At 43.2% G+C, this 24,982-nt stretch overlaps 1 protein-coding gene across 2 annotated transcripts in view; it reads right to left on the minus strand.

The window, feature by feature from the left end:
- Nucleotides 1–24,982, minus strand: part of trim44 (tripartite motif containing 44) — a 312,379-nt gene that overhangs the window by 186,301 nt on the left and 101,096 nt on the right. For both annotated transcript variants that reach the window (XM_051923624.1, XM_051923623.1), the window contains exon 2: nt 13,860–13,937. In XM_051923624.1, the coding sequence (XP_051779584.1) occupies nt 13,860–13,937 (78 nt within the window). The remainder of the gene's footprint in view (nt 1–13,859; nt 13,938–24,982) is intronic.

The raw sequence follows: 24,982 nt of genomic DNA on the forward strand, positions 1-24,982 counted from the left end.
GATCATCTACCACTGTTGTCTTCCGTGGACGTCCAGGTCTTTTTGCGTTGCTGAGTTCACCAGTGCTTGCTTTCTTTCTCAGGATGGACCAAACTGTAGATTTTGCCACTCGTAATATTGTAGCAATTTTTCCGATGGGTTTTTTCTGTTTTCGCAGCTTAACGATGGCTTCTGTCACCTGCATGGAGAGCTCCTTTGACCGCATGTTGTCTGTTCACAGCAAAATCTTCCACATACAAGCACCACACCTCAAATCAACTCCAGGCCTTTTATCTGCTTAATTGATAATGATAGACTTGCCCACACCTGCCCATGAAATAGCCTTTGAGTCAATTGTTCAATTACTTTGGAGCCTCTGAAATGAAGGCATTGTGTTCAAAAAATGCTTTAGTTGCTTCACATTTTTATGCAATTGTTTTGTTCTCCCCACTGAATTAAAGCTGAAAGTCTGCACTTCAACTGCATCTGAGTTGTTTCATTTAAAATTCATTGTGGTGATGTACAAAACCAAAATGAGAAAAAAGTTGTCTCTGTCCAAATATTTATGGACCTAACTGTATATACAAAATAAATATGGAGGTCAAGGTCTGTGATCCAGTTTACATATCTGTAGCTGGAAATCCTCTGAGGGATCAAATGAATCCCATTTCTTAAAACAGTTTTTTATTCCTAAGCTTTCAATTCCTACCAGAAATCATCAGCAGAGGAATATGATAGCAGAAACCCCCAGCATTGCCCAGGCCTATTAGTAGAATGGGTTAAGGAAAGAAAGCAAAGCCTCATGCTATTTGTAAGTGGTGACCCTGCTGTCACTGTTAGCCGTCCCCATCCGTCATCCACACTGCCTCGCTGTCACTGTCTCTGCTCTCGGGAGTCGAGAGTTTGTTATTTTGGTGTCTGATTGGGTTCCACAATGGCAGTAAGCCCTTGCTAGGTTGTGAATGCTGTCCTGTCTGACTCGTCCTTTAAGTTCAAGGTGGACAGTATGCAGCGCCTAAATTATGAAGAAAAGCTGACAAAGCAGGAGTTACACAACAAGCCTCTGCTTCTCCTGGGTGTTTTGCTGCTCTTCCCGACTCGATCAGGCCTCACCCAACAACCCCCTGCACAAAGCCCCCGATACTCCATTTGATATTACAGTAGACGTTGGGTTGCTCAGGTAAGTCATGTTAGATAGGCTCTGCTCATTTGATCTGCTAGTCTGTTTGGATGATTCACTTGATCTGAGCCAGCAGGAGGCACTGGTGTGCAAACTGTAGAACACAAGAAATAAATAATAATAATAAAAAAAAAAAACACTGGAACCCCCAGGGTCACAATTTTGGTTTCAAAGTTGTCTGCCGTGTCCATATTGTTCCTGGAAGCAACTATGCAAACTTTGGTCCAGACTGGTCAAAAAGTGTAGAATTGTATAGATAAGAGACAGACAGACATTCTATTTTAAACCTAGATAGATGTAGACATATTTAGGGTGGAGTGGTGACACTGAGGCTAAGGATCTGCGCTGGTATCCCAAAGGTTGCCGGTTCAAATCCCCGTCACTGCTAAAAGAGATCCTACTCTGCTGGGCCCTTGAGCAAGACCCTTAACCTGTAATTACTCCAGGGGCGCTCACTGTACAATGGCTGACCCTGCGCTCTGACCCCAAGGGGTATGCAAAAACTAACAAATTTCTAATACAAGAAATTGTATAAGGCGAAATGAAGAACAAAAAATTATGACCAATCACTCTGCGCTTTCCTTTTCAGGGGCCGGTTCAGCCAGAGAAGATTAAACACACTTTCAAACAGCAGTGAGATACACACACTCAAAAAACTTCAAATGTTTACTCAAGTGGGATCAGCTGCAGACGGCAGTGCATGAAGTCACATATCACGTGGTGTCACAAAGCGTTAAGGCCAGCTCACTTACGCAGTATCGTGTTCTCTGTCCTGCGCAGACAACCTGCAGCTCTGCTCCTGTCCCCCTTCCAAATGAAAGCTCCTGAGGAAGACACCCCCAAGAACTTTCAGTCCAAAGGAACCGCCACTGGAACAAAACACTAAGAAGTTGTCAGGTTTGCTGTAAGCTCCAGGACTATTCCTCAAGTCTCTTTGCCCAGTTCTAGCCTGGCTCTCTTTTTGTTCTACTCAGAAGCTCAAACATGAAAACAGACACGTGTGTGTGTGTTGTTATAACATTCTAACACACCTATTATATCATACCTAATACTAGCTGTGCTAGCCGTCTAAGATGGCTTGAAATCTGAACAACAAACACCTCAGCATTAACGTTTGAAAAGCAGCCTCTATTAGAATGTACAGTATTTTGTAACTCGTATAGTAATTAAATACACTGCCTTTGTCATTCCAACAGATGTCGCATCACAAACACTTCTAGTGATGAAATGCATTGCAACTGTCATTCCAACAGATGGTGCATCACAAGAATTAGCGCTGCCTTTATGAATCCCAAACTAAATGGCATATAACAGAGACATAGCAACTGGACAGAAACACAGACACACACACATCTGTCCTTTCATTAAGGAGAATAAGCCGATTTATGTCTATCCAGCAGTTGTTCTCTGATTGGAATATTTAGTGTTACCATGTTTAGTGTACTATCTATTAGAATTTACTTTGTGACGCATGCAGTAATAAATCGCACTGCATTCGTTATTCCAACAGATGGCACATCACAAACATTTGTAATAATAAAATCCATTGCATTTATCATTCTAATAGATGACGCAAAACAGACATTTGTTATCCCAATTGGTGGAGCATCATAAACATACAATAAAATACATTGTACTTGTCATACCAATAGATAGCACAGCACAAATATTAGCACTACTTCTGTGAATCCCATATCAAATGGCATATAACAGAGATATAGAAACCAGACGGACAGACAGATTCACAGACACATGCACAGACAACTTGTCCTTTTATTAAAATGGATAACCTGATTTCTTTCTGTCCAGCAGTTATGTTCTGTTGGGCAAATTCAGTGTTAATGAGTATAGTGCACCATTTATTGGAATGTATTTTATGATGCATGTAGTAATAAAATGCAATGCATTTGCCTTTCCAACAGATGGCACATCACAAACATTTGTGATAGTAAAATGCGATGCATTTGTCATTCCAACAGATGGTGCATCACAGACATTTGGAGTAGTAAAACGCAGTGTGTTTGTCATTCCAACAGATGGCACATGCTTTTATGAATCACATACCAAACGGGGTACACCAAGGACATAAAAACAAAACAGACAGACAGATAGATAGATTTACAGACACTTGTCCTTTTATTAACATGGATAAGCTGATTTCTTTTCATCCAGCAGTCACTCTCTGTTGGATATAGTCAGTGTTAATGTTTGTACGGCACCATCTATTAGAATGTATTTTATACTACATGTAGCAATAAAATAAACTGCATTTGTTTTACTCTAACAGATGGCGCATCATAAACATTTTTAGTGATAAAATGCATTGCATTTGTCATTCTAATAGATGGCACCTCAAAGACATTTGTAGTAATAAAATCAATTGCATTTTTTCGTTCCAACAGGTGGTGCATCACAAATTTTAGCAATAGTTCTATGTATCTCATACCAAATGGACCCAATGATATGAAGAAACACCCAGATATTTGTTGCCTATGTGGATTGTTTGTAGTTCCTAACAGTACATTCTCACCTCCTATTATTGTATGCCCCATATTTGTTTGGCAATAATTAACAGACGGTGGTCCTTGACTGGATCAACATGTAGCTTTCCTAAAATTCTCCCCACTCCTGTCTATTCTCAATTTTAAGATGACTGCGCGTTGGTAATCACACCTTCCTCCCGCTGCAACATCTTACAAATTCAGCTGAGCTGCCAGTCGTGTTTCACGGCCCTTCAGTCTCCACTCAGAGGTTTCCGATCGGACGTTTCCACAAAACAACTGGACTGAGGTCATATTTTAGCGATACGTCTTAACGTGATTTTGATTTCATTTTTTCTTTTTTTATTAAATTATAGAGGCTCAGTAAAAGCAGACAGAAACCTATCCCATTGTACCCTCCTCACAGACGCTGGGAATTCAAAGAGCCGAGAGAGTCGCGCGCCGTCAACGGTTAACACATTTGGTGTGCTTGTGTTAGGCAGCTTATGGCGTAATATGACAAAGGCAAGAGTGCTAATGAACAACAGGATAAAAATAATAATGAGAACACTCTACAACAATAACACCCTGCCTGGAATACTTAATTAAAATAACCTCAGAAAATGTATTAAGGGTGCCATAATGACAGTTTAAAGCCGTTGTAATTAATTGCCGAGCACAGCTAATCCAGTTCAGTGTAAATGAAGCAATCCATTCCTGATTAGATTAATAGTCACCCGCAGACGCGACGCCACGCCATGCCATCCGCTAGCTAGCTGATGTACTTTTAAATGGTAGGAAAGCAAACTGAAGCTGCGGCTCTGAATGAGTGCGCGTAGTCACAGTTTAACAATTCACGGCAACTACTGGAATTTGAGGGGGTCTTCAGTAGAAGGTTCACCTCACCGGCGTTTACCCTGCCAGCTTCAGAATGGTGAGGAGTAGAGAGGATGGGGGGGGGTTTGGATATACCCAAAGGTTCATTTTTTATTTGGTTCTTATCCCATGTAGTTTGTAGTGATGGCGGAGTAAAATGTTTAATCTTCTGTTTTCACAAAGAAAGGAGCTAACAGACCGATAGGAGAGGAATTTATGGAGACCAATGGTGAAGCACAGCACACAATATAAGAATGTCCTCAAAATAATAAATAAATAAATAAATCATGTGGCACTTGGGTCACTCCAGTCGGTGCTGCTCAATTTGACTGATTGGTCCTCCCTGATGAATTGGGACCCACTAAGTGCATCAAGTGCAATCATCATAGTGGGGGTCCCACTCAGTATATCGTGCACAATCGTCATATCGGGAGTCCCCCTAAGTGTATTGAGCACGATTGTCATAGCAGGGGTCTCCCTAAGGGTATTGAGCACAATCATCATAGCTGGGGTCCCCCTACGGGTATCAAGTGCAATCGTCATAGTGGGGGTCCCCTAAGTGTATTGAGCGCAATCGTCATAGCGGGGGTCCCCACTCAGTGTACGGAGCACAATCGTCATAGCTGGAGTCTCCCTAAGTGTATCGAGCACAATCATCATAGCGGGGGTCTCCCTAAGTGTATCAAGTGCAATCATCATAGTGGGGGCCCCACTAAGTGTATCGAGCACAATCATCATAGCAGGGGTCCCCCTAAGTGTATTGAGCACAATCATCATAGCGGGGGTCCCCCTAAGTGTATTGAGCACAATCATCATAGCGGGGGTCCCCCTAAGTGTATCAAGTGCAATCATCATAGCGGGAGTCCCCATAAGTATATTGAGCACATTCGTCAAGGCGGGGGTCCCACTAAGTGTATCGAGCGAATGGGGGAGGTGGCTGGGGGGGTTGTTTGATTCATTCTTGGGATACGGGGAAATACGGCAAATCGCACGGCAATGTCGATCAACTGGACATGAACAAACACCGGTGACAACCACACGCCAGGTCTTCCCGTTGTACGCTTACAGTGGGCTAAACGCATGCGGCCCCAGTGAGAACAAACACCAACAACACAAAAACAAAACAAAACAAAACAAAATTCTTACTGGTGCCTGGCCATTGATATTTCAATACAAGAGGCAAAGCTGCACCTCATAAAGGGGGGCCATCATCACCACCGTCTCGTTTACAGTCCAACACTGAGGGGTCTTAAAGCCTTAAAACGCTCCGCCTGTTGGGCATGTGGGCAACGTCCCTCAACCCCCGTCACCCGCTCTGCCAGAAGAAACGTCATTGCTGCATGTTGTTCAGAGCATCCATCTTCATGTTCTTCATCTACAGCAGACAGAGTGCTGCACTGTGCGTGTTTGAACAACCCATAAGCCATCACCAAGGTGCCATATGGCATCAGGCTTTATCCATTGCCCTTGTAGTATTTTGGCAGTGTCGAGGCTATTCTAGATGTTTCTGCTTGTGCTAAGTCATCGCCAAGTTCTGTAGTCTGTACAGTCAGTGACCATGGACACTCTGACAGACAGAGAGGAGATACGCTGAGCTCTGCAGCGCACTGTGATGTGAACTAATGGGAGCAAACACTCCAAAGAAATAATGACAACTGGTATTGTGGCTTATGAGGGGAGAACTAAAGCCTGTCCTGGCAGCAAAGGGCGCGAACCATCGCTGAAGAAATCACCAAGGCAGGACTCTGGACCAATGACTGAGGGGGAGAGGCGGGTCTTTAATTCAAAAGCTCCATTCCCAGTGAATGTGTTTCCTCTGTGTTCACTGCTCTGATTTTTCCAGAAGTATCGATTTAATAAACAGATATGCTATGGGTACCTGTGCCGACACGTTTGGGGCTAACAAGCGCGCCGGGTTTGACTCCAAGACCTTGTAAAGGGGCACATCTCGTAGCTTTGTCTGAATGAATGCCTTCTCTTTTTCAAATATTACAATTTGGCCTGTCTTTACAAAGTGTCACACACATGTGCATGGGAAACAGCTAAAGGGCCTAAATAATAGTAATTCTACGCCAGACCAGGGGGCGGTGGAGTGTGCTGACTGACTCTCTCAGTCTCTTGCCAACCATTCCCGGGAAATCCGATTTGATTCCAACGCCACTGATGACGCCACTTCCGGATTCCGGCGCCAATGATGCCGTCACTGTCGGTCACGAAGATGTCACTTCCGGTTCTGGTGCCAACGATGACATCACTTCCAGTTCTAGCACCAGTGATGTCATTTCCTCTACTCGTGCCTTGCTTAAAACGGCCATTTTGTCTCAAGGCCAGTCAGTTCGGTTTCGGACTCTGTTCTATGCACATCGCGCTTATTTCAAATCAACCTTTTTCAGCCAGGAAACAAAATATATGGGTGGCTGCCCCAAACTTTTATGATGTCTATGACTCATTCTTATGACAACATACAGTGGGTACGGAAAGTATTCAGACCCCCTTCAATTTTTCACTCTTTGTCATATTGCAGCCATTTGCTAAAATCATTTAAATTAATTTTTTCCCTCATTAATGTACACACAGCACCCCATATTGACAGACAACAAAAAGAATTTTTGAAATTGTTGCAGATTTATTAAAAAAGAAAAACTGAAATATCACATGGTCCTAAGTATTCAGACCCTTTGCTCAGTATTTAGTAGAAGCACCCTTTTGAGCTAATACAGCCATGAGTCTTCTTGGGAAAGATGCAACAAGTTTTTCACACCTGGATTTGGGGATCCTCTGCCATTCCTCCTTGCAGATCCTCTCCAGTTCTGTCAGGTTGGATGGTAAACGTTGGTGGACAGCCATTTCTAGGTCTCTCCGGAGATGCTCAATTGGGTTTAAGTCAGGGCTCTGGCTGGGCCATTCAAGAACAGTCACAGAGTTGTTGTGAAGCCACTCCTTCGTTATTTTAGCTGTGTGCTTAGGGTCATTGTCTTGTTGGAAAGTAAACCTACGGCCCAGTCTGAGGTCCTTAGCACTCTGGAGAAGGTTTTTGTCCAGGATATCCCTGTACTTGGCCGCATTCATCTTTCCCTCGATTGCAACCAGTCGTCCTGTCCCTGCAGCTGAAAAACACCCCCACAGCATGATGCTGCCACCGCCATGCTTCACTGTGGGGACTGTATTGGACAAGTGATGAGCAGTGCCTGGTTGTCTCCACACATACCGCTTAGAATTAAGGCCAAAAAGTTCTATCTTGGTGTCATCAGACCAGAGAATCTTATTTCTCACCATCTCAGAGTCCTTCAGGTGTCTTTTAGCAAACTCCATGCGGGCTGTCATGTGTCTTGCACTGCTGCTTCTGTCATGCCATTTGTATTTAAAGGACCAAGGAAGAGCTGCAAGTCACAATTATCATGGCCATCGACAGTCTGTTGACTGCACAATGATGGTCTTAATGGATAAAAGGGCCAGCACAAATCCTTAGCCTCAGAGCCACCACTCCGCCCTGATATTTATCTATCTGTCTATCTTATCTCCCTCCACTGAGTACCCAATGTTCCCCTGAGCATTCCTGTCGGAAGTCATGAACTCCCAGTAGGGTCAACCATGGCAGGAAAGTCAGAGGTGAGGTCCTGACCTAGACTGTGTCGGCCACTAATCCCCCTGTCCCACTAAAGTGGTGCACCTTCTTGCCGTCCCTCGTCGTCCTGCTCACAGTTTGCTCCGTTGAGGCCCAGCAAGAAGTGAAGCGGTGTGATTGAAGACTGCGCACTACCACCGATATCAACACCTCCTTTTTGCAGGCTTTCCCTTCCTCGTGTCAGAGATGGACAAATGGATGGACAGCGTCACTGTCGAAATGACAGGCAGCCATGACTGATCTTTCTATGTTTTTCTCTCTCTCTATCTAATGAGCTTCTGTAAAAAGCCAAATTTGCTCCTGGTAAGACGTTCTGTCAATCTATCACAGGGTGAAGCCCATTTCTTCCACAGCATTTAGTCTCAGAAATCAAATTATAGGTTAAAAAAAGTCATCAAAATCACTGTGTGTTATTTGAAAAATACTGTACACGTTAATAGGAAGTGATTCCTTGCTGGCCTGATCCTTTCTATGCGATTCTCTGTCCGTGATGCATTAGTCTGAAGCCCAAAATGCTGTGGTCAGAAAGTTAAAATAAATGAAAGAACAGGGACTGTCACAACAAAGAAGTGACCCTGACACCTGAATATATAAAAGAGAGGGAGGCTGGCACCCTGCCTGCCAGGGGGTGAGGATGAGGGCCAGGCCATGTCTTTCTGCCCTTGGTTTGTTTGCTGAACTCTCAAAAGTGCTGCCAACATTCATTAACTCTTTCAGGGCTGATGTCGACTTTTGTCAAAATTCACCAGGCGTAGAGGACAGTAATCAGCTGTAAACTGCAACAAAACTCACCGTTACATTTTAGTTCAACTCTCTTTGCTAGAAGGAAAGTTACATAGCTGTGTTGATTTAACCTCGATTCCCTACACGTGTAGCGAAGAGCAAACAACCTCTAAAATGCCACCGACATCTGGCAAGAGACCAGAAATTACGTTTTACGTAATTTTGTCAAATACGACACAGACCTGTCAGACTCCGAGTTTGATGCAAGTGATCTGGAGATGGATGTCAAAAACGAAAGTGACATACCAGCATCATCTGATCGGTCCCTGAATACTTTCGTGTAGCTGATGCGCCTACAGCAGCATTTGCCTGGGAGAACCACGACTTATGATGACAAGAGGTACAAACCATATTGCGTCACACTGCGACCTCCTCTACGACCCATCTGCTTTGCGAAGTCAGCCAGGCAGCTTGTCCACCGTGCATTCTTGCTGACCAGTGAGGTGCCCCCGTGCAGCCACTGCCACCAGAGATTCCAAACATGCGCCAACAGCAGCCACAGCACATAGCAACAGACGTTTTATGACTATTTCATTTATGTTAGGTAGAATGCCCAGAGGGGACTGGGTGGTCTCGTGGCCTGGAACCCCTACAGATTTTATTTTTTTCTCCAGCCTTCTGGAGTTTTTTTTTGTTTTTTCTGTCCACCCTGGCCATCGGACCTTACTCCTTTATATGTTAACTAATGTTGTCTTATTTTAATTTCTTATTTTGTCTGTTATTTTTCTTTTCTTCATTATGTAAAGCACTTTGAGTTACTTTTTGTATGAAAATGTGCTATAGAAATAAATGTTGTTGTTGTTATTGTTGTTTTATGTCGACGTATCATTGCTTTGTGTTCTTTTCACAAAACTGAGTTTTTTGGAAAAAATACTCAGCCCTCAAAGAGTTAAAGATGCTCCTTCAAGCCTTTTTGAAAATCTCGCATTGGCATTTTTGTCCCTCCTTATGTTACTGCACATTTATTTTTAATTATCTATTCTTCTTCTGGTTTAGTGTTTCATTACTAAAAATGGCGGTGGTGTTTAATTTGTAAGGCGCACTGACTCACCACAATCTGTTACCACCGTCGCCTCAGTGATCAATATGGTGCTTTAAGAAACTTCTGGAAAACTGTTGCGTTCTTTCACAAGAATTAGGTGAACATATTTCAGTCTCAACATCACTGAAGTACTTCCAAGAGACTAAGGTGACCGAATATAACAAAATAAGACGACTGAATTACATTAATGGGACCTTACATCCACAGTCGGCAGTTTCAATAACTGAAGCATCTGAAGTATGTAAACATTCTGTTAAGCGTTACGTTTGACATTCCTTTCAATTTGAAGTTATTTCTTCACAAACATGGCACATATGCATTTGCCGCTTGAAATTGCATTCAAAAAGTTACACAGTCGGGCTTGGCGTTTTACGATGAGCCCTACAGGACAGGAGACTCCAATGGAAAATAAAAGCCTGTGAGCGGACCCTTAAGGTCAGGTGGTCCCACTTCAGAGTAAGAAGTTCGCTGGACTCTGCACGCGTGACGACAACGACCCTATAGAAGATTGCTCTCTGAAATTATTTATCCAAAGGAAAAGAAAATATGTGAGCAAGAGACACAGTCCCACCAGCACAACCGGTTTCAAGCCCCCCTCATAAAGTGTATTTCTTTCTTTTTTTTATTTGCTCAGCATCAAGAGCAGGGCTTTGACTTCAACATTCCTAAACTCTGCATCACTTGGTTCAGAGCCATTGTGTTGTGTATTTGCTCAGAGGTTTTGGATCGACGCCCCGCTGCCAGGCTCACTTGGAGTTCAGCTTCAGCGTTTTGACAGATGGCCTCACATTCTGCTCAGATATTCAAAGCAGGCTGTCCAGGACGAGAAACAAGCGCCCCCACCCAAACCAAACCATAATGCTCCACCACAAGGCTTTAAAAGTGCAAGTGAGTTTCTGCAGTTCGAAAAGGCGATTTAGAGTTTGTGAACATCTGGGCACTGCAGCAGGATATCCAGCCTGGGAGTCAGACAAGTCCTCAAGTGCTGTTTTAACAGGGTCTTCCTTTCCTGATCTTCTCATTGTGACACTTGACCCCTGCACCCTGACCCTTATGCTAACCTGCAGCTTTGACCTTCTTTGAGAACATTTGAACAATTCAGACAAGAACAGGCCATTCAGCCCAACAAAGCTCGCCAGTCCTGTCCACTAAATTCCTTCAAAATAACATCAAGTCGAGTTTTAGAGGTCCCTAAAGTCCTACTGTCTACCACACTACTTGGTCAATTATTCCATGTATCTGTGGTTCTCTGTGTGAAGAAAAATATCCTAATGTTTGTGTGAAATTTCCCCTTCACAAGTTTCCAACTGTGTCCCCGTATTCTTGATGAACTCATTTTCAAGTCACCGTCTCGATCCACTGGACTAATTCCCTTCATCATTTTAAACACTTCAGTCAGGTCTCCTCTTCATCGCCTTAAGACTCAGCTCTTTAAATCTCCACTTATAACTCATCCCCTGTAGCCCTGAATCAGCCCAGTCGCTCTTCTCTGGACCACCTCTAGTACTGCTATGTCTTTATGGATACCCAAACTGCACCCAGGACTCCAGAGGAGGCCTCACCAGTGAGTTATAAAGCTTGAGCAGAACCTCCTGTGACTTATACTCCACACATCAAGGCGCTATATAACCCAACATTCTGTTAGCCTTCTTAATGGCTCCTGAACACTCTCTGACAGTTGACAGCGTAGAGGCCACTATGACTCCTAAATCCTTCTCATAAGGTGTACTCTCGATTTTCAGACCACCCATTGTGTATTCAAACCTCACATTTTCACTTCCTATGGGTAATTCTTTACATTTACTGACATTAAATTTCATCGTCCACAGAATACCCCAAGCCTCTCTGCTATCGAAGTCCTTCTGTGATGATATAACGGATTCCAAATTATCTGCCAATCCACCTATATTGGTATCATCTGCAAACTTCACCAGCTTGTTCCTTATATTCCTATCTAAATCATTTATATATTTATTAAAAATATCAGCAGCCCCAGCACTGCCCCCTGCTGGTCACCACTCTTAACATCACTCAATTCTGATGAGGTTCCTCACACCATCACCCTCTGCTTCCCGTGTCTGAGCCAATTCTACACCCCACACCCTGAACTGCCACTTCTTTTAGTTTGATGCCCACCCTCTCATGTGGCACCTTATTAAATGCTTTCTGAAAAGTCCAGATAAATAATATCATCTGCTCCACTCTGGTCATATCCTGTTGTTGACTAAATAATAGAAATCCAGCATGTTAGTAAAACACGACCTCCCTCTTTTAACCCCATGCTGACTGTCCTGTCCTTGCCAGGTGTTACTCAATCTTATCCTTAATAATTCCTTCCATTAATTTTCCTGTGATGCCCATTAAGCTTATTGGCCTGTAGTTACTTGGATCTGCCCTGTCACCCTTTTTATATAATGGGATGATATTTGCCATTTTCCAGTCCTTCAGAATCTCTCCTGTGCGCAGTGACTTCCTAAAATATGTGTCCGTGGTTTATATCTGCACTCGCTAGCCTCCTTAAGAACTCGAGGGTCCATATTATCTGGTCCTGGTGATTTGTTTGATTTCATCTTATTTAATCTCAGCAGCTCTTCTCTCTCTACAATCCCTCAGTACCTCCTTAGTAGTCCCTGTTACTGCTCTGAGGTTATCTACTTGCTCACTTGTGAAGATCTCAGAGAAATGTGAGTTTAGGACGTCCGCTCTTTCACTGTCTGTATCTTTTAATTCCCTTTACTATTCCTGATGCACTTCACCTCCTCCTTGACTATTCTCTTACTATTTAAAGAATCTCTGAGGGTCGTCTTTCGCCTTATCTGCTATATTCCTCTTTTAGCCTCCCTGATATCCTTTTTAATGTTTGCTCTCATGTTCTCTTTATTTTGACATAAATCAACATTCGCCCTAAAACAGTTAAAGTGGGGATTTTAAAGCAGTATAGTAATAAAAGAAAGACCGAAATTAGGACTCTTATTTTAGATAAGCATTAATGAGAAAGTCGTAGTATATAACAGTCAAAAGGATCAGATTGATACTTTTAGAAAACCGGAGAAGTGTTTAAAAAAACTACTCCAAGTACACACGTAGTTCAAAAAGCAGAGAAATGCAAAAACAAAAACTCCAGGGCTTTATCCGTTCATTTGTATCTGTGGAATTCCCTTAGCCTGCATTTCCATATTCTAAAAGATACAACATTCCTCAGGTGTGGACTTGCCCTTACAAAATCATGAAGGGTAGACAGATAAACACATTTTCTGTGTAGTGTGCCTACTGCAAATGCCATGGAGGAAGGACAGCCCCCTCACCCCGGGCCAGGAATGGAGGATGATGGTGGAAGTGGGGACTCGGCCAGAAGGCCTTACAATCTTCATCCCAGCCAGGAAGGAAAAATAAAGAATGGACTGGGCGAACATGGATGCCATGAGCAGTTCATCCAAATGGCAGGTGGCAGTGTCCCTCAAGGCTGATGCCAGTTAGGGTGGCAAGGGATTTAAGGGTCAGAAAGTGTAGAACGGTCAGGGTCTTTGAGTGCCACCAGAGGGCACTGCCCTGGTAGTTCTTTAGGAGGACCAATGCCATGACACCAGAAACACTTCCAGGTTCTTGGTGTAAAAGAAGCCTATCGTCTCACACTGTGGAGTCAGAGGGCACAACTCACCGGGAGGTAGCAGAAAGGCAGTAAGTGCGTCGACTTGGAGTACTGTTCGGATATTTCAGCCATGTTTACTGTTGGAAACCCTTAATTTGTAAGACTGCAGTTGTGTTGGTGCCCCCTTGTGGTTACACTACATATTTCCGTTCACTCAATATTAAATATTTTGTCATTCTTTGCAATAAGACAAAATGATACATTTCAGCGCTAATCCATGCCCATATTAGAGTCAAAGCACTTACGCTCGGGTCGGTCCATTTAGTTTTGATTCTGTCTGCCATCTCCCTTGTGGCCCTCTGAAGATCGATGGCCTCCTTAGCCTATGGAAGAAAGACAGAAGGATGGTTAGCACCCGAGTGTTTTCATCAAGGTCTGTGCACCACATAACAGTCCCCTTGTAGTGTCATGGATTCCTCCCACAGGTAGGCCTCTACTGGTGTGACAAGACTCTTCCTTCTACTTAAATGATGAAAAGAAATACAAAAAAATAAAACACTAAAGATGGTTAGTGCACCACAGATGAAAGGCCCTTTAACTCTTAACAGTCACAGACAAAGGGTCTTCATTTTTAAGTTGGCACTCCTTTGAACTAAAAACAAATGAGCAACAAGCCCTTCTGGATTAAAACGACACAAGAAGGTCCTTCTATCTAATCTTTTTAATCCGTTGCTAATCCTTCGAGAAGCTGATGATGTTTACCGAGTGAAGCCCCCCTCACATCCAGCAAGCACCAGAAGAGCTAAAAATGGAGGCACCGACCTGCGCTTACCAAACCCGAGAGAATCAACCGATGGAGCACATTCACTACACCTCTCGACTCCTCCAGGCGGGCACAGCTGCCACCCTGCTCACGCCTACCAGGCTCAACGGGGCAGAGAAGGAGGGCACACATTCAGCATCCTCTCTTTGGCCAGAGGACTTTATTAAAAAAATAATAATAAACTAGACAAGAATAGAAAATCCAATTTTGAATGTGCAAGAAATGCAACTCGTTGGCTTATCTGAAAATCAAGGCTTGTAAACGACACGAGCAACATGTGCAAAAACAGCGAGAAACACAAACCTTTTCAAAGGTTTCACTAAAAAAATGTTTCATTTTCCTTAAGGACACTTCGGTAAAAAAATCAGGACTTTGAAAAGAACGACGACGACTTTCACTTTCACATTCTCTTCTGGAAATACAGATTTAGGAAAGCCACCAGTAAATTAATAAGAGCCGCAGTTATTCTCAAACCCAGTCCAATTCAGACAAGCTGGGAGCAATGGCCTGTCCTGGCAGTACTGGGCACAGCACAGAAAACGGGCCTGGTAGAGGGTACCACGCCCATGACAGCGTCTACGCACTCACACACAGTCACACTGGGACCATTCAACCAAACTGGAGCACCCAGAGAAAAACGGACACGAGGAGAACATCCACACCTCACACAGATAGTCAGGTGCTGCAGCACGCTGGACCTGTAAAGTGGCAGTGCCAGTCAGTGTGTCCTACTGTGGCACCTGAGCTAAAAATAAGTTCACAGAAATCTCCCACTTCTTCAATTAACAACATTCACACTTACAGCTTCACGCTGACTGCTTAGCGTCTTAAAGCTGCAAACGATCGCACATGGACATGAACAACACGACAGAATGGATTACAAAAGACAACCTTCTTATCATATTTAATTTTAGACATTTTTGTATTATTCTGCTGGTGCAATTTATGAACTACTGCAGACATCGGAAAGAACAAGTTGTGACATTTGAGAAAAAAAAAAAATGTCTGAAATATTAAAAGCAAAATTTTATTTTTAAACTGTGAGGTGTGACAAAATGTCACCCCTCATAGAGTCCGAAATCCCACCTTGTGTTAAAGAGGACGATTTGGCTCTCAATGTCAAACATGAATTTGAAGTCGATAGATAGATAGATAGATAGATAGATAGATAGATAGATAGATAGATAGATAGATAGATAGATAGATAGATAGATAGATAGATAGATAGATAGATAGATAGATAGATAGATAGATAGATAGATAGATAGATAGATAGATAGGTGTGAAATGCACTAGATAGATAGATAGATAGATAGATAGATAGATAGATAGATAGATAGATAGATAGATAGATAGATAGATAGATAGATAGATAGATAGATAGATAGATAGATAGATAGATAGATAGATAGATAGATAGATGTGAAAGGCCTTACAATCTATATGATGATAGGTTTTTGCCGATTGTGACAGGTATGCACAAATATATAGTTTTGGTTTTACATCACGTAGGAACTCTGAGAAATAGACCTTTATAGGTTTACTGACAATAACGTATTTAGTCACATTTATGTTTCACATAAGCTATTAAATTCAACAGAATTCAAAGTGTTTTGCTCCTGATTTTCTTTTGTATTCAATATCTGGTGCATCATGTTGCAGTGTCCAACAGTAGTCAGCAAGCATAGACGGATTCCAGTTACCCTGGTATCGTCTCTCCATTGTAGCAATGTCCTGGTGAAACCCTTCACCGTGTTCCTCACTGACTGCACCGAGATTTGCGGAGAAGAAGTCCAAGTGTGAGTGGAGAAAATGAATCTTGAGTGACATGTTGCACTTCATTGTCTTGTATGATTTGAGAAGTTTGTCTGCCAGCTGACTGGAGCTTGGGGCTCTGTAATTGCCCAGAAAATTGTCAACAACGTCTTTGAAGGCTTTCCAGTCAATTTTTTTCCGGCCCAACTAAAAGATCTTTAATCCGCTTGTCACTCATAACATGTCTGATCTGGGGGCCAACAAAAATGCCCTCTTTGATCTTGGCGTCAGTTATTCTTGGGAACATCTGTCTTAAATAACGAAAACCTTTGACTTCTTTGTTCAGTGCTTTCACAAAACAGACAGACAGACAGGAAAGGCACTATATGAGATAGATAGATAGATAGATAGATAGATAGATAGATAGATAGATAGATAGATAGATAGATAGATAGATAGATAGATAGATAGATAGATAGATAGATAGATAGATAGATAGATAGATAGATAGATAGATAGATAGATGTGAAAGGCACTATATAATAGATAGAGAGAGAGAGAGAGAGAGAGAGAGAGAGAGAGAGAGAGAGAGAGAGAAAGAGAGAGAGAGAGACAGACAGGACTAAAAAGAAGGCAAACTGACTGACTTGATGGTCCCAGCGAGGCACTATACAGGCGTATGGATGTGTGGTGCTATTGTGCCCCCCTTGTGGTTACAGTACATATTCCTGTCACTCAATATTAAATATTCAGCACTTCACCTTCCTTGGTGAGCTCTTGAGATGTTGCTTCAGTGTATCTCCATCATTTTTTAATTTTGTGAGCTGGTGCACCAGTCCCTCCTGAAGCCCCCACAACATGACGCTCCCACCTCCACGCTTGACGGTTGAAATGGTGTTCTTTAGCTTCCTGGCCTCAACCTTTTTCCTCCAAACATAACGGATGGCCAAGCAGTTTTGATTTTGGATTCATCAGATCAGAGGACACTTCTCCACACTGCCCCATGTGACATTGCAGACTGCAGAATGGCTTTCTGATGGTGGCTTTGGAGCAGGGGCTATTTCCTCGCTGAGGGGCCTTTCAGGTAATGTCAATGTCGGACTCATTGTACTGTGGATAGAGAGATTTGTCTGCCTGTGTCCTCCAGCATCTTCACAAGGTCCTTTGCTGTTCTTCTGGGACTGATCTGCATGGCTGGGTGGTCCCATGGTGTTTATACTTGAGTATTATTGTTCATACAGGTGAACATGGAGCCTTCAGGCTTTTGGAAGTTGTTTACCCAGGATGAACCACATTTGTGGTCCACCACTTTGTTTCTGAGGTCTTGCCTGATTTCTTTTGATTTTCCTATTATGTCAATCAAAGAGGCAGCGAGTCTGATGGTCGAACTTAACATCCATCCATATGTCAACTCCAATTAGGCTAATTTGCTATCTGTAGCTCATGGTCTCATTGCCTAAAGGCTTAACATCATTTTCTGGAATTTTCCAGGCTGCTTAAAGGCCCAGTTAACAAAATGTATGTAAACTTGTGACCCACTGGAATTGTGATCTAGTCAATTAAAAGTGAAATACCCGGAGGTCTGTGAACAGAGTTGGAAAAAATGACTTCTGCCTTTCACAAAGTAGACATCTTAAACAATCTGCCAAATGTATTTGTTAGTATAAAATCTCTGGAGGGCTCATAAAGAGAGTTTGAAAGAAATTCCTCTCGGTGTACTCAACTGTGAAACTGCTAATCCAGATTAGCTGAGAAGGAACTGCGCTACCCGAGGTCTCACACAAGATCTTACCTTGGTGGGCTCAGAGGATGACCAGAGTCACACACCTGAAGATGTTTGCCACCTTTGCTGTGGGTCTTTACAGGACTAAAAAGTTGTTCCTCTAAGAGGTCTAAGACATTACTGAGTGTCATTTGGGTTACGCTGAACCCGAAATGTGACACTTTAGCTTTCATGCTGGATGACCCTTAAAGTGACGATGGATGATCCAGGTGACATTATTAAAAGTATTTAACCCTGACATAGTGGGCGGGGTGGGCCATCAGGGGGATTCAAAAAGTAAAACTGGGTAAAGTACAGAAGCTGATCCCAAAAAATAAATAAATAAAGCTGCCTTTCTTTAAATGGAACAGATTGCTGAGGAGAAGATAAATTGCTTTGTGGATTATTAATTGGCATGTCACCAACCTGCTGAGGAGAAGATGAAGAAGAAGAGAAAAGCTTTGGACGTGTGCTTCCGGAGAGCTGCCAAGCAGCCTGGTGCTCCGAATCTCTCGGCAGTTTCTCGTTATGAGCACTGAAAGCACACGACTGGTTTCTGAGTCTGAAGGTGCTCAGCTTCATGGCGGCACTGAATGGCAGCTTCCGGTTTTTGTCGTACTGCTTTACTTACTCACCTTCTGAACCGTCCATCACACCCTCACGTTTCACTGGAATTTATGGACGGGAGTTAATCTGCTCCCATGATTCCGTCCAAAGTCACCTCGGCTGTTTCGTCAGTAAGAGTATCAGTGGTGTTCAAAATGCAAAAAGGCTGTTTAGGTGCAGCGTACAGAATCAGCATCTGAGAACTGGGATCTTAATCCACGTCTCTCTAAAGCCAGATGTGTAATAAATACAGTATGTCAGGTGACGACCAGGACTGAACTTCACCTAAAAGTGGGTGGGGACGAATAGACGGCTCTCCTTTAAAAGAGGGTGGAGACGATTAGATGGCTCTCGTTTAAAAGTGGGTGGGGACAATTAGCTCTCGTTTAAAAGTGGGTGGGGACGATTAATCAGCTCTCATTTAAACTGGGTGGGGACGATTAGACAGCTCTGTGGGTGGGGATGATTAGACAGCTCTCGTTTAAAAGTGGGTGGGGACGATTAGACGGATCTCATTTAAAACTGGGAGGGGACGATTAGATGGCTCTCGTTTAAAAGTGGGAGGGAACAATTAGACAGCTCTTGTTTAAAAGTGGGTGGGGACGATTAGACGGCTCGGTGGGTGGGGACATATTAGACGGCTCTGTGGGTGGGGACAATTAGACGGCTCGGGTGGGTGGGGACAATTAGACGGCTCGGTGGGTGGGGACAATTAGACAGCTCTCGTTTAAAAGTGGGTGGGGACAATTAGACTGCCCTGTGGGTGGGGACATATTAGACAGCTCTGTGGGTGGGGACAATTAGACGGCTCTGTGGGTGGGGACAATTAGACAGCTCTCGTTTAACAATGGGTGGGGACAATTAGACGGCTCTGTGGGTAGGGACAATTAGACGGCTCTCGTTTAAAAGTGGGAGGGGACGATTAGACGGCTCGTGTTTAAAAGTGGGTGGAGATGATTAGACAGCTCACTGACTGTCACATTTCTAAACCAATCTGACGTCTCGTGAAGGCGGAGCTCAAAGTCGGACAGTGAATTTGAACTGCAAAGATTAGTGGCGGACGGCCGGGATGCCCTGAGTATAGAAGGACCAGGGGGAGACAAGAGTATTTTTAAGATCGTTTCTACCCCTGACCAACAGAGGGTATCACGGGTTATGAGCATGGAGGCTCAACCCTGCTGGGGACTGTGGCCTCTGCCAGGGGACACCTGGACATTTGCAAGGCCTTATAAAAGGAGCCAGTCACCACCACTCCATGGCCGGAATCAGGAGGAAGGGGACGAAGCTTTTGAGCAGGAGTGGAGGCGGAAGAACTGGAAGCAACAGGGCCTGTGCTGTGCTCTGGACCGTCTTTTGTGTAAATAAGCCGTGTGCCGCCTGTCTGTGTCGTCGTTAGGGCGGCTGTACGCACCCAGGCTTTCACACAACAGAGAGCAAGCTTTTGATTACCATTGAAAAGGCCCCAATTAGACATATAAATGTGTGTCGCGTGTGTGGAGAGCACATGGCATACGATAAAAATAAATGTAACCTGATAGAAAGGAAAAACTGTTCTGTAGCACCAGATTATACGTTGGCATTTGGTGGCATCAGTGGGCAAGTGTGAATGATACATTGTCAAAAGTGCTGTGTGTGCTCTCTGCTGTTCGGCGTTAACGATGATAGTGTAAGAGTTGACGTGAGTCTGAAAATATGCATTTGAAGTAAACGGTGCGTCACGCTGCATCAAAAGAACAGCCATTAAGAGAGTGGATAACAAAGAGCCGCAGGAGATGCAGATTTCAGGGCTCAAAACACCTGAATCAACCTCGATCTGGTCAACCATCGACACGGCACACACCTGCCCGCACTGACATGGCAAAAACCTTCATTAGGGAAGGCCAACGGATTATGTTGTCCGCCATTGCTGCACATTTGGATATCAGCTAAGGATCTGAACAGGCCACAGTGCATAAGGACTTGGGGTGCCGTAAAGTTTGTGCAAAATGGGCACCCAAACAGCTTACAGAGTGTAGAGCTTGTGACACAACTCCTGAAACATTATGAAGAAGACCCAAGTGTTCTGGAGAGGAATTTCACTGGAGATGAGACATGGGGGTTCATCACTGAACACCGGAAAGCAACAGAGAAAACGTGCTGTGGAAACAGTAAAGAAGAAATTCAAATGACAGTCCTCTGCCAAGAAAATCACGATGGTCTTCTTTTGAGACGTGATGGGTCCCATTCTGGCACATTTTCAGGAACACGGACAATAAGTGACCCGTGGAATGTACCTCACTCTGCTTAGACAGGAAATGAAACCTGCGATTTGCAGCAAAAGAAGGGGAATGCTGTCAAAAACAGTTGTGCCAATCCATGACAACATGGTGGAGATAATGCAGCAGCTGTGCTTTGAATGACTTCCACATCTCCGTTACACCACATATCTTCAGTCCACTTAAAGTCACAGCTGCAGGTTCACGTCTGATGATGAGGTTAAGGAAGCAGTGCAGAACTGGACTGGAGAACAGCGGAAAAGCTTCTTCTCCCAGGGAATGAAGAACTTAGTGGAACAATACGAGAAGTTCATGAAGTCTCCAGCATATAGTCATCTCTAACACGTCCTCATCGGCCCCCTGAAGACTGTTTCTGGTCGGTCAGACAGGCATTGGGGTTTTTTTCTTGACCACAGTGAGGATTCTTCTGTCGTCACCAGAGGAAGTCTTCTTTGGCCTACCAGTCCCTTTGTGATTCCTGAGCCCACACGTGTGTTCTTTCTTCTTCATGACATTCCAGTACCGCCATGTTGAACAGATGAGGTTCATCTTTGTCTCATCTGTCCAGAAGACCTTTACCCAGAATTCTGCAGATTCCTTGAAATCCTTTGTTACAAACTGTCATCTGGCCATCCGGTTTTTGTGGTGTCTATCTTGCAATGTGTCCTCTGTGTTTCTGTTCATGAAGTCTTCTGCTGGTAGTCGTCTCTGACACAAACACATTGGCCCCCTGAAGACTGTTTCTGGTCTGCCCGACAGATGTTGGGTGCATTTTCTTGACCATAGTGTGGATTCTTCTGTCCTCAGCAATGGAGGTCTTCCTTGGCCTACCAGTCCCTTTGTGATTCCTGAGCCCACCAGTGTGTTCTTTCTTCTTCATGACATTTGAGCGCCACCATGTTTAACAGATGAGGTGGTCTGCTTTGGATCTCAGGCAGTTCCTTGTTGCCTCCACACTTTGCTCTCGCCATAACTCTGATGACGTTCATCTTTGTCTCATCTGCCCACAAGACCTTTTTTCCAGAAGTCCTTTGTCACAAACTGTCACCTGGCCATCCTGTTGTTGTGGTCTCCATCTTGCAGTGTGTCCTCCTTTGTGTTTCTGTTCATAAAGTCTTCTGCTGATAGTTGTCTCTGAAACACACACCTCGGCCCCCTGAAGACTGTTTCTGGTCTGTCAGACAGGTGTTGGGGGCTTTTTCTTTTTCCATAGTGAGGATTCTTCTGTCATCATGAGTGGAGGTCTTCCTTGGCCTACCAGTCCCTTTGTGATCCCTGAGCCCACCAGTATGTTCTTTCTTCTTGATATTCCAGACAGTTGATTTTTTGGTTCTACTGATGTCTTTGATGGTTTCATTGTTGTTTTTCAGCCTTATGATGGCTTCATTGTCTTTAACTGGCACAGCTCTGGTCCTCATGTTGAACAATCGTGACTGCAGTCCCCAAAGGGTAGAAGAAGGCCGAGGTATCTTAGGAAGCCATGAAACCCACCTGAGTGATCACAAACACCTGTGACACCCCAATTGTCCCAAACATTATGGAGGGCCCTGCTCTTCACTTGTGGTGATCAACTTCTGTCACCTGTCCTGCTCCGCTTGTTTTAAAGCAGTCCCTGAAACCGATGCTACTTATGGTGGCTTCCTTTGAAAGTCGCTTTGGAATAAAAGCCAATAAATGTAAATTAGCAGTGTGCAGGGTACCAAAGGCCGAGGCCACAGGGACATACACTATCAATGGAACACCATGGACACCTATACACACACACACACACACCTGAGCGGTCTAGACAATGACAATAAGTCATCTGAATCTTCGCACGCTGGCATGTTGAGCTTTGCTGACGCCGACCTTCTTTCAGTTCTGTTAACACAGCCCACTTCCGCTTCACCTACAGGAATCACGAGAGACGTCTCAACACCTTAATTGGAAGGCAAAAGCCGGCGCCAAAGTGTGCGTCTTTATTAAAGCAATTTGTTACATTTTTCACCCACCGCGGTAGCCCCTCTATTCTCCTTCACTATTTACATATTTTCTGCAATTATCCAAATGAGGTCACTGCAAGTGTTGTGATGTGTTTATTAGAAACAAATCCAATCTCACACGCTCACACGGCACCGCAGGATTAATTCCTGGGTGGTTTGCTTTATTCGTTTGCGAGGAGAAGAGGAAGCCGTGCCGGAGAGTTTGATAATTGATTTACAGGTCAGATTTACCTCCCTCAAGCATAAATCTATATTGTGTACAGGCATCTTAAGCCGGGATTCTGGCAGAGTATTTCTCTTCAGATGCTAAAAAGGACGTTCTGGGGAATTTGGAGGCGGATAAGTTCTGTGGCAGAAGTTTCGCAAAGTGCACGGCGTTGAGGGGTTATTTTATCTTTAAAGGCTTCTCATGTGCACCGCATAAAGACACATTTAAGAAAACGGCTTTGCTTTAACATTCCTGTAGGGCGATCCTCACCTAGCGGAGATGTGCGCCGAATTCCAAGCGGGTCAGGCCTTCCCCACGTCACGACATTGACTTTCTGCCAATAATTTTCACATTTATGAAACTCCTGTCTTTCATGTCACCCTGTGCTAAGAGGCAAAGCTAATGTTAGATGAACATGAAGAGAGAGCCACCCCTGAGCCGAACAACACTTCATCACCGAGATCAGATGAAGTGGCACTGGCGGGTATAAATGATCAGTGGAGCTCGCCGCCATAAGTCATCGGAAATGACACACGACACCTGCAAATCCCTGACCTAACATTGTCACAAGCTCTCTAATTCATGACAGCAAGGGGGCCAGCAAACCTCATGAGGAGTTGCAGTGGGCTCACAAAGTTTTCAGACCCCTTCGGCACCATGCCTTACTAGGACTGTGACTGCCAGGTCAGAACTTTTAAATATTTTTCTTTCTTTATAATATTCTTAACTTTACAGTCATTCTGGTTTGTGTTCAGACCAAAAAATACCCACCCATTTATGATTTATTTAAAAAGCTTCTGTAAAAAGCCAAATACCCCCCTGGGGATGGATGGTTAGCTGGATATCCATTTATCTATCTGCAATATAGTGCCTTCCATATCCATCTACCTATCTATCAATGATATAGTGCCTTTCACATTTATCTATCTACAATATAGTGCCTTTCACATCTATCTATCTACAATATAGTGCCTTTCACATCAATCTATCTATCAATGATATAGTGTCTTTAACATTTATCTATCTATAATATAGTGCCTTTCACATCTATCTATCAATGATATAGTGCCTTTCACAATTATCTATCTACAATATAGTGCCTTTCACATCTATCTATCTATCTACAATATAGTGCCTTTCACATCTATCTATCTACAATATAGTGCCTTTCACATCTATTTATCTATCTAGCTACAATATAGTGCCTTTCATCTATCTATCTATCTAAAATATAGTGCCTTTCACATCTATCTATCAATGATATAGTGCCTTTCACAATTATCTATCTACAATATAGTGCCTTTCACATCTATTTATCTATCTACAATATAGTGCCTTTCACATCTATTTATCTATCATATAGTGCCTTTCACATCTATCTATCTACAATATAGTGCCTTTCACATCTATTTATCTATCTAGCTACAATATAGTGCCTTTCATCCATTTATCTATCTATCAATGATATAGTGCCTTTCACATTTATCTATCTATAATATACTGCCTTTCACATCTATCTACAATATAGTACCTTTCACATCTATTTATCTATCTATCTATCATATAGTGCCTTTCACATCTATTTATCTATCTAGCTACAATATAGTGCCTTTCATCTATCTATCTATCTATCTATCAATGATATAGTGCCTTTCACATTTATCTATCTATAATATACTGCCTTTCACGTCTATCTACAATATAGTACCTTTCACATCTATCTATCAATGATATAGTGCCTTTCACAATTATCTATCTACAATATAGTGCCTTTCACATCTATTTATCTATCTACAATATAGTGCCTTTCACATCTATCTATCTATCTACAATATAGTGCCTTTCACATCTATCTATCAATGATATAGTGCCTTTCACAATTATCTATCTACAATATAGTGCCTTTCACATCTATTTATCTATCTACAATATAGTGCCTTTCACATCTATTTATCTATCATATAGTGCCTTTCACATCTATCTATCTACAATATAGTGCCTTTCACATCTATTTATCTATCTAGCTACAATATAGTG

This window comes from Erpetoichthys calabaricus, chromosome 2 (genome assembly GCF_900747795.2).
Source record: "Erpetoichthys calabaricus chromosome 2, fErpCal1.3, whole genome shotgun sequence".
NCBI classification, from domain to species: domain Eukaryota; kingdom Metazoa; phylum Chordata; class Cladistia; order Polypteriformes; family Polypteridae; genus Erpetoichthys; species Erpetoichthys calabaricus.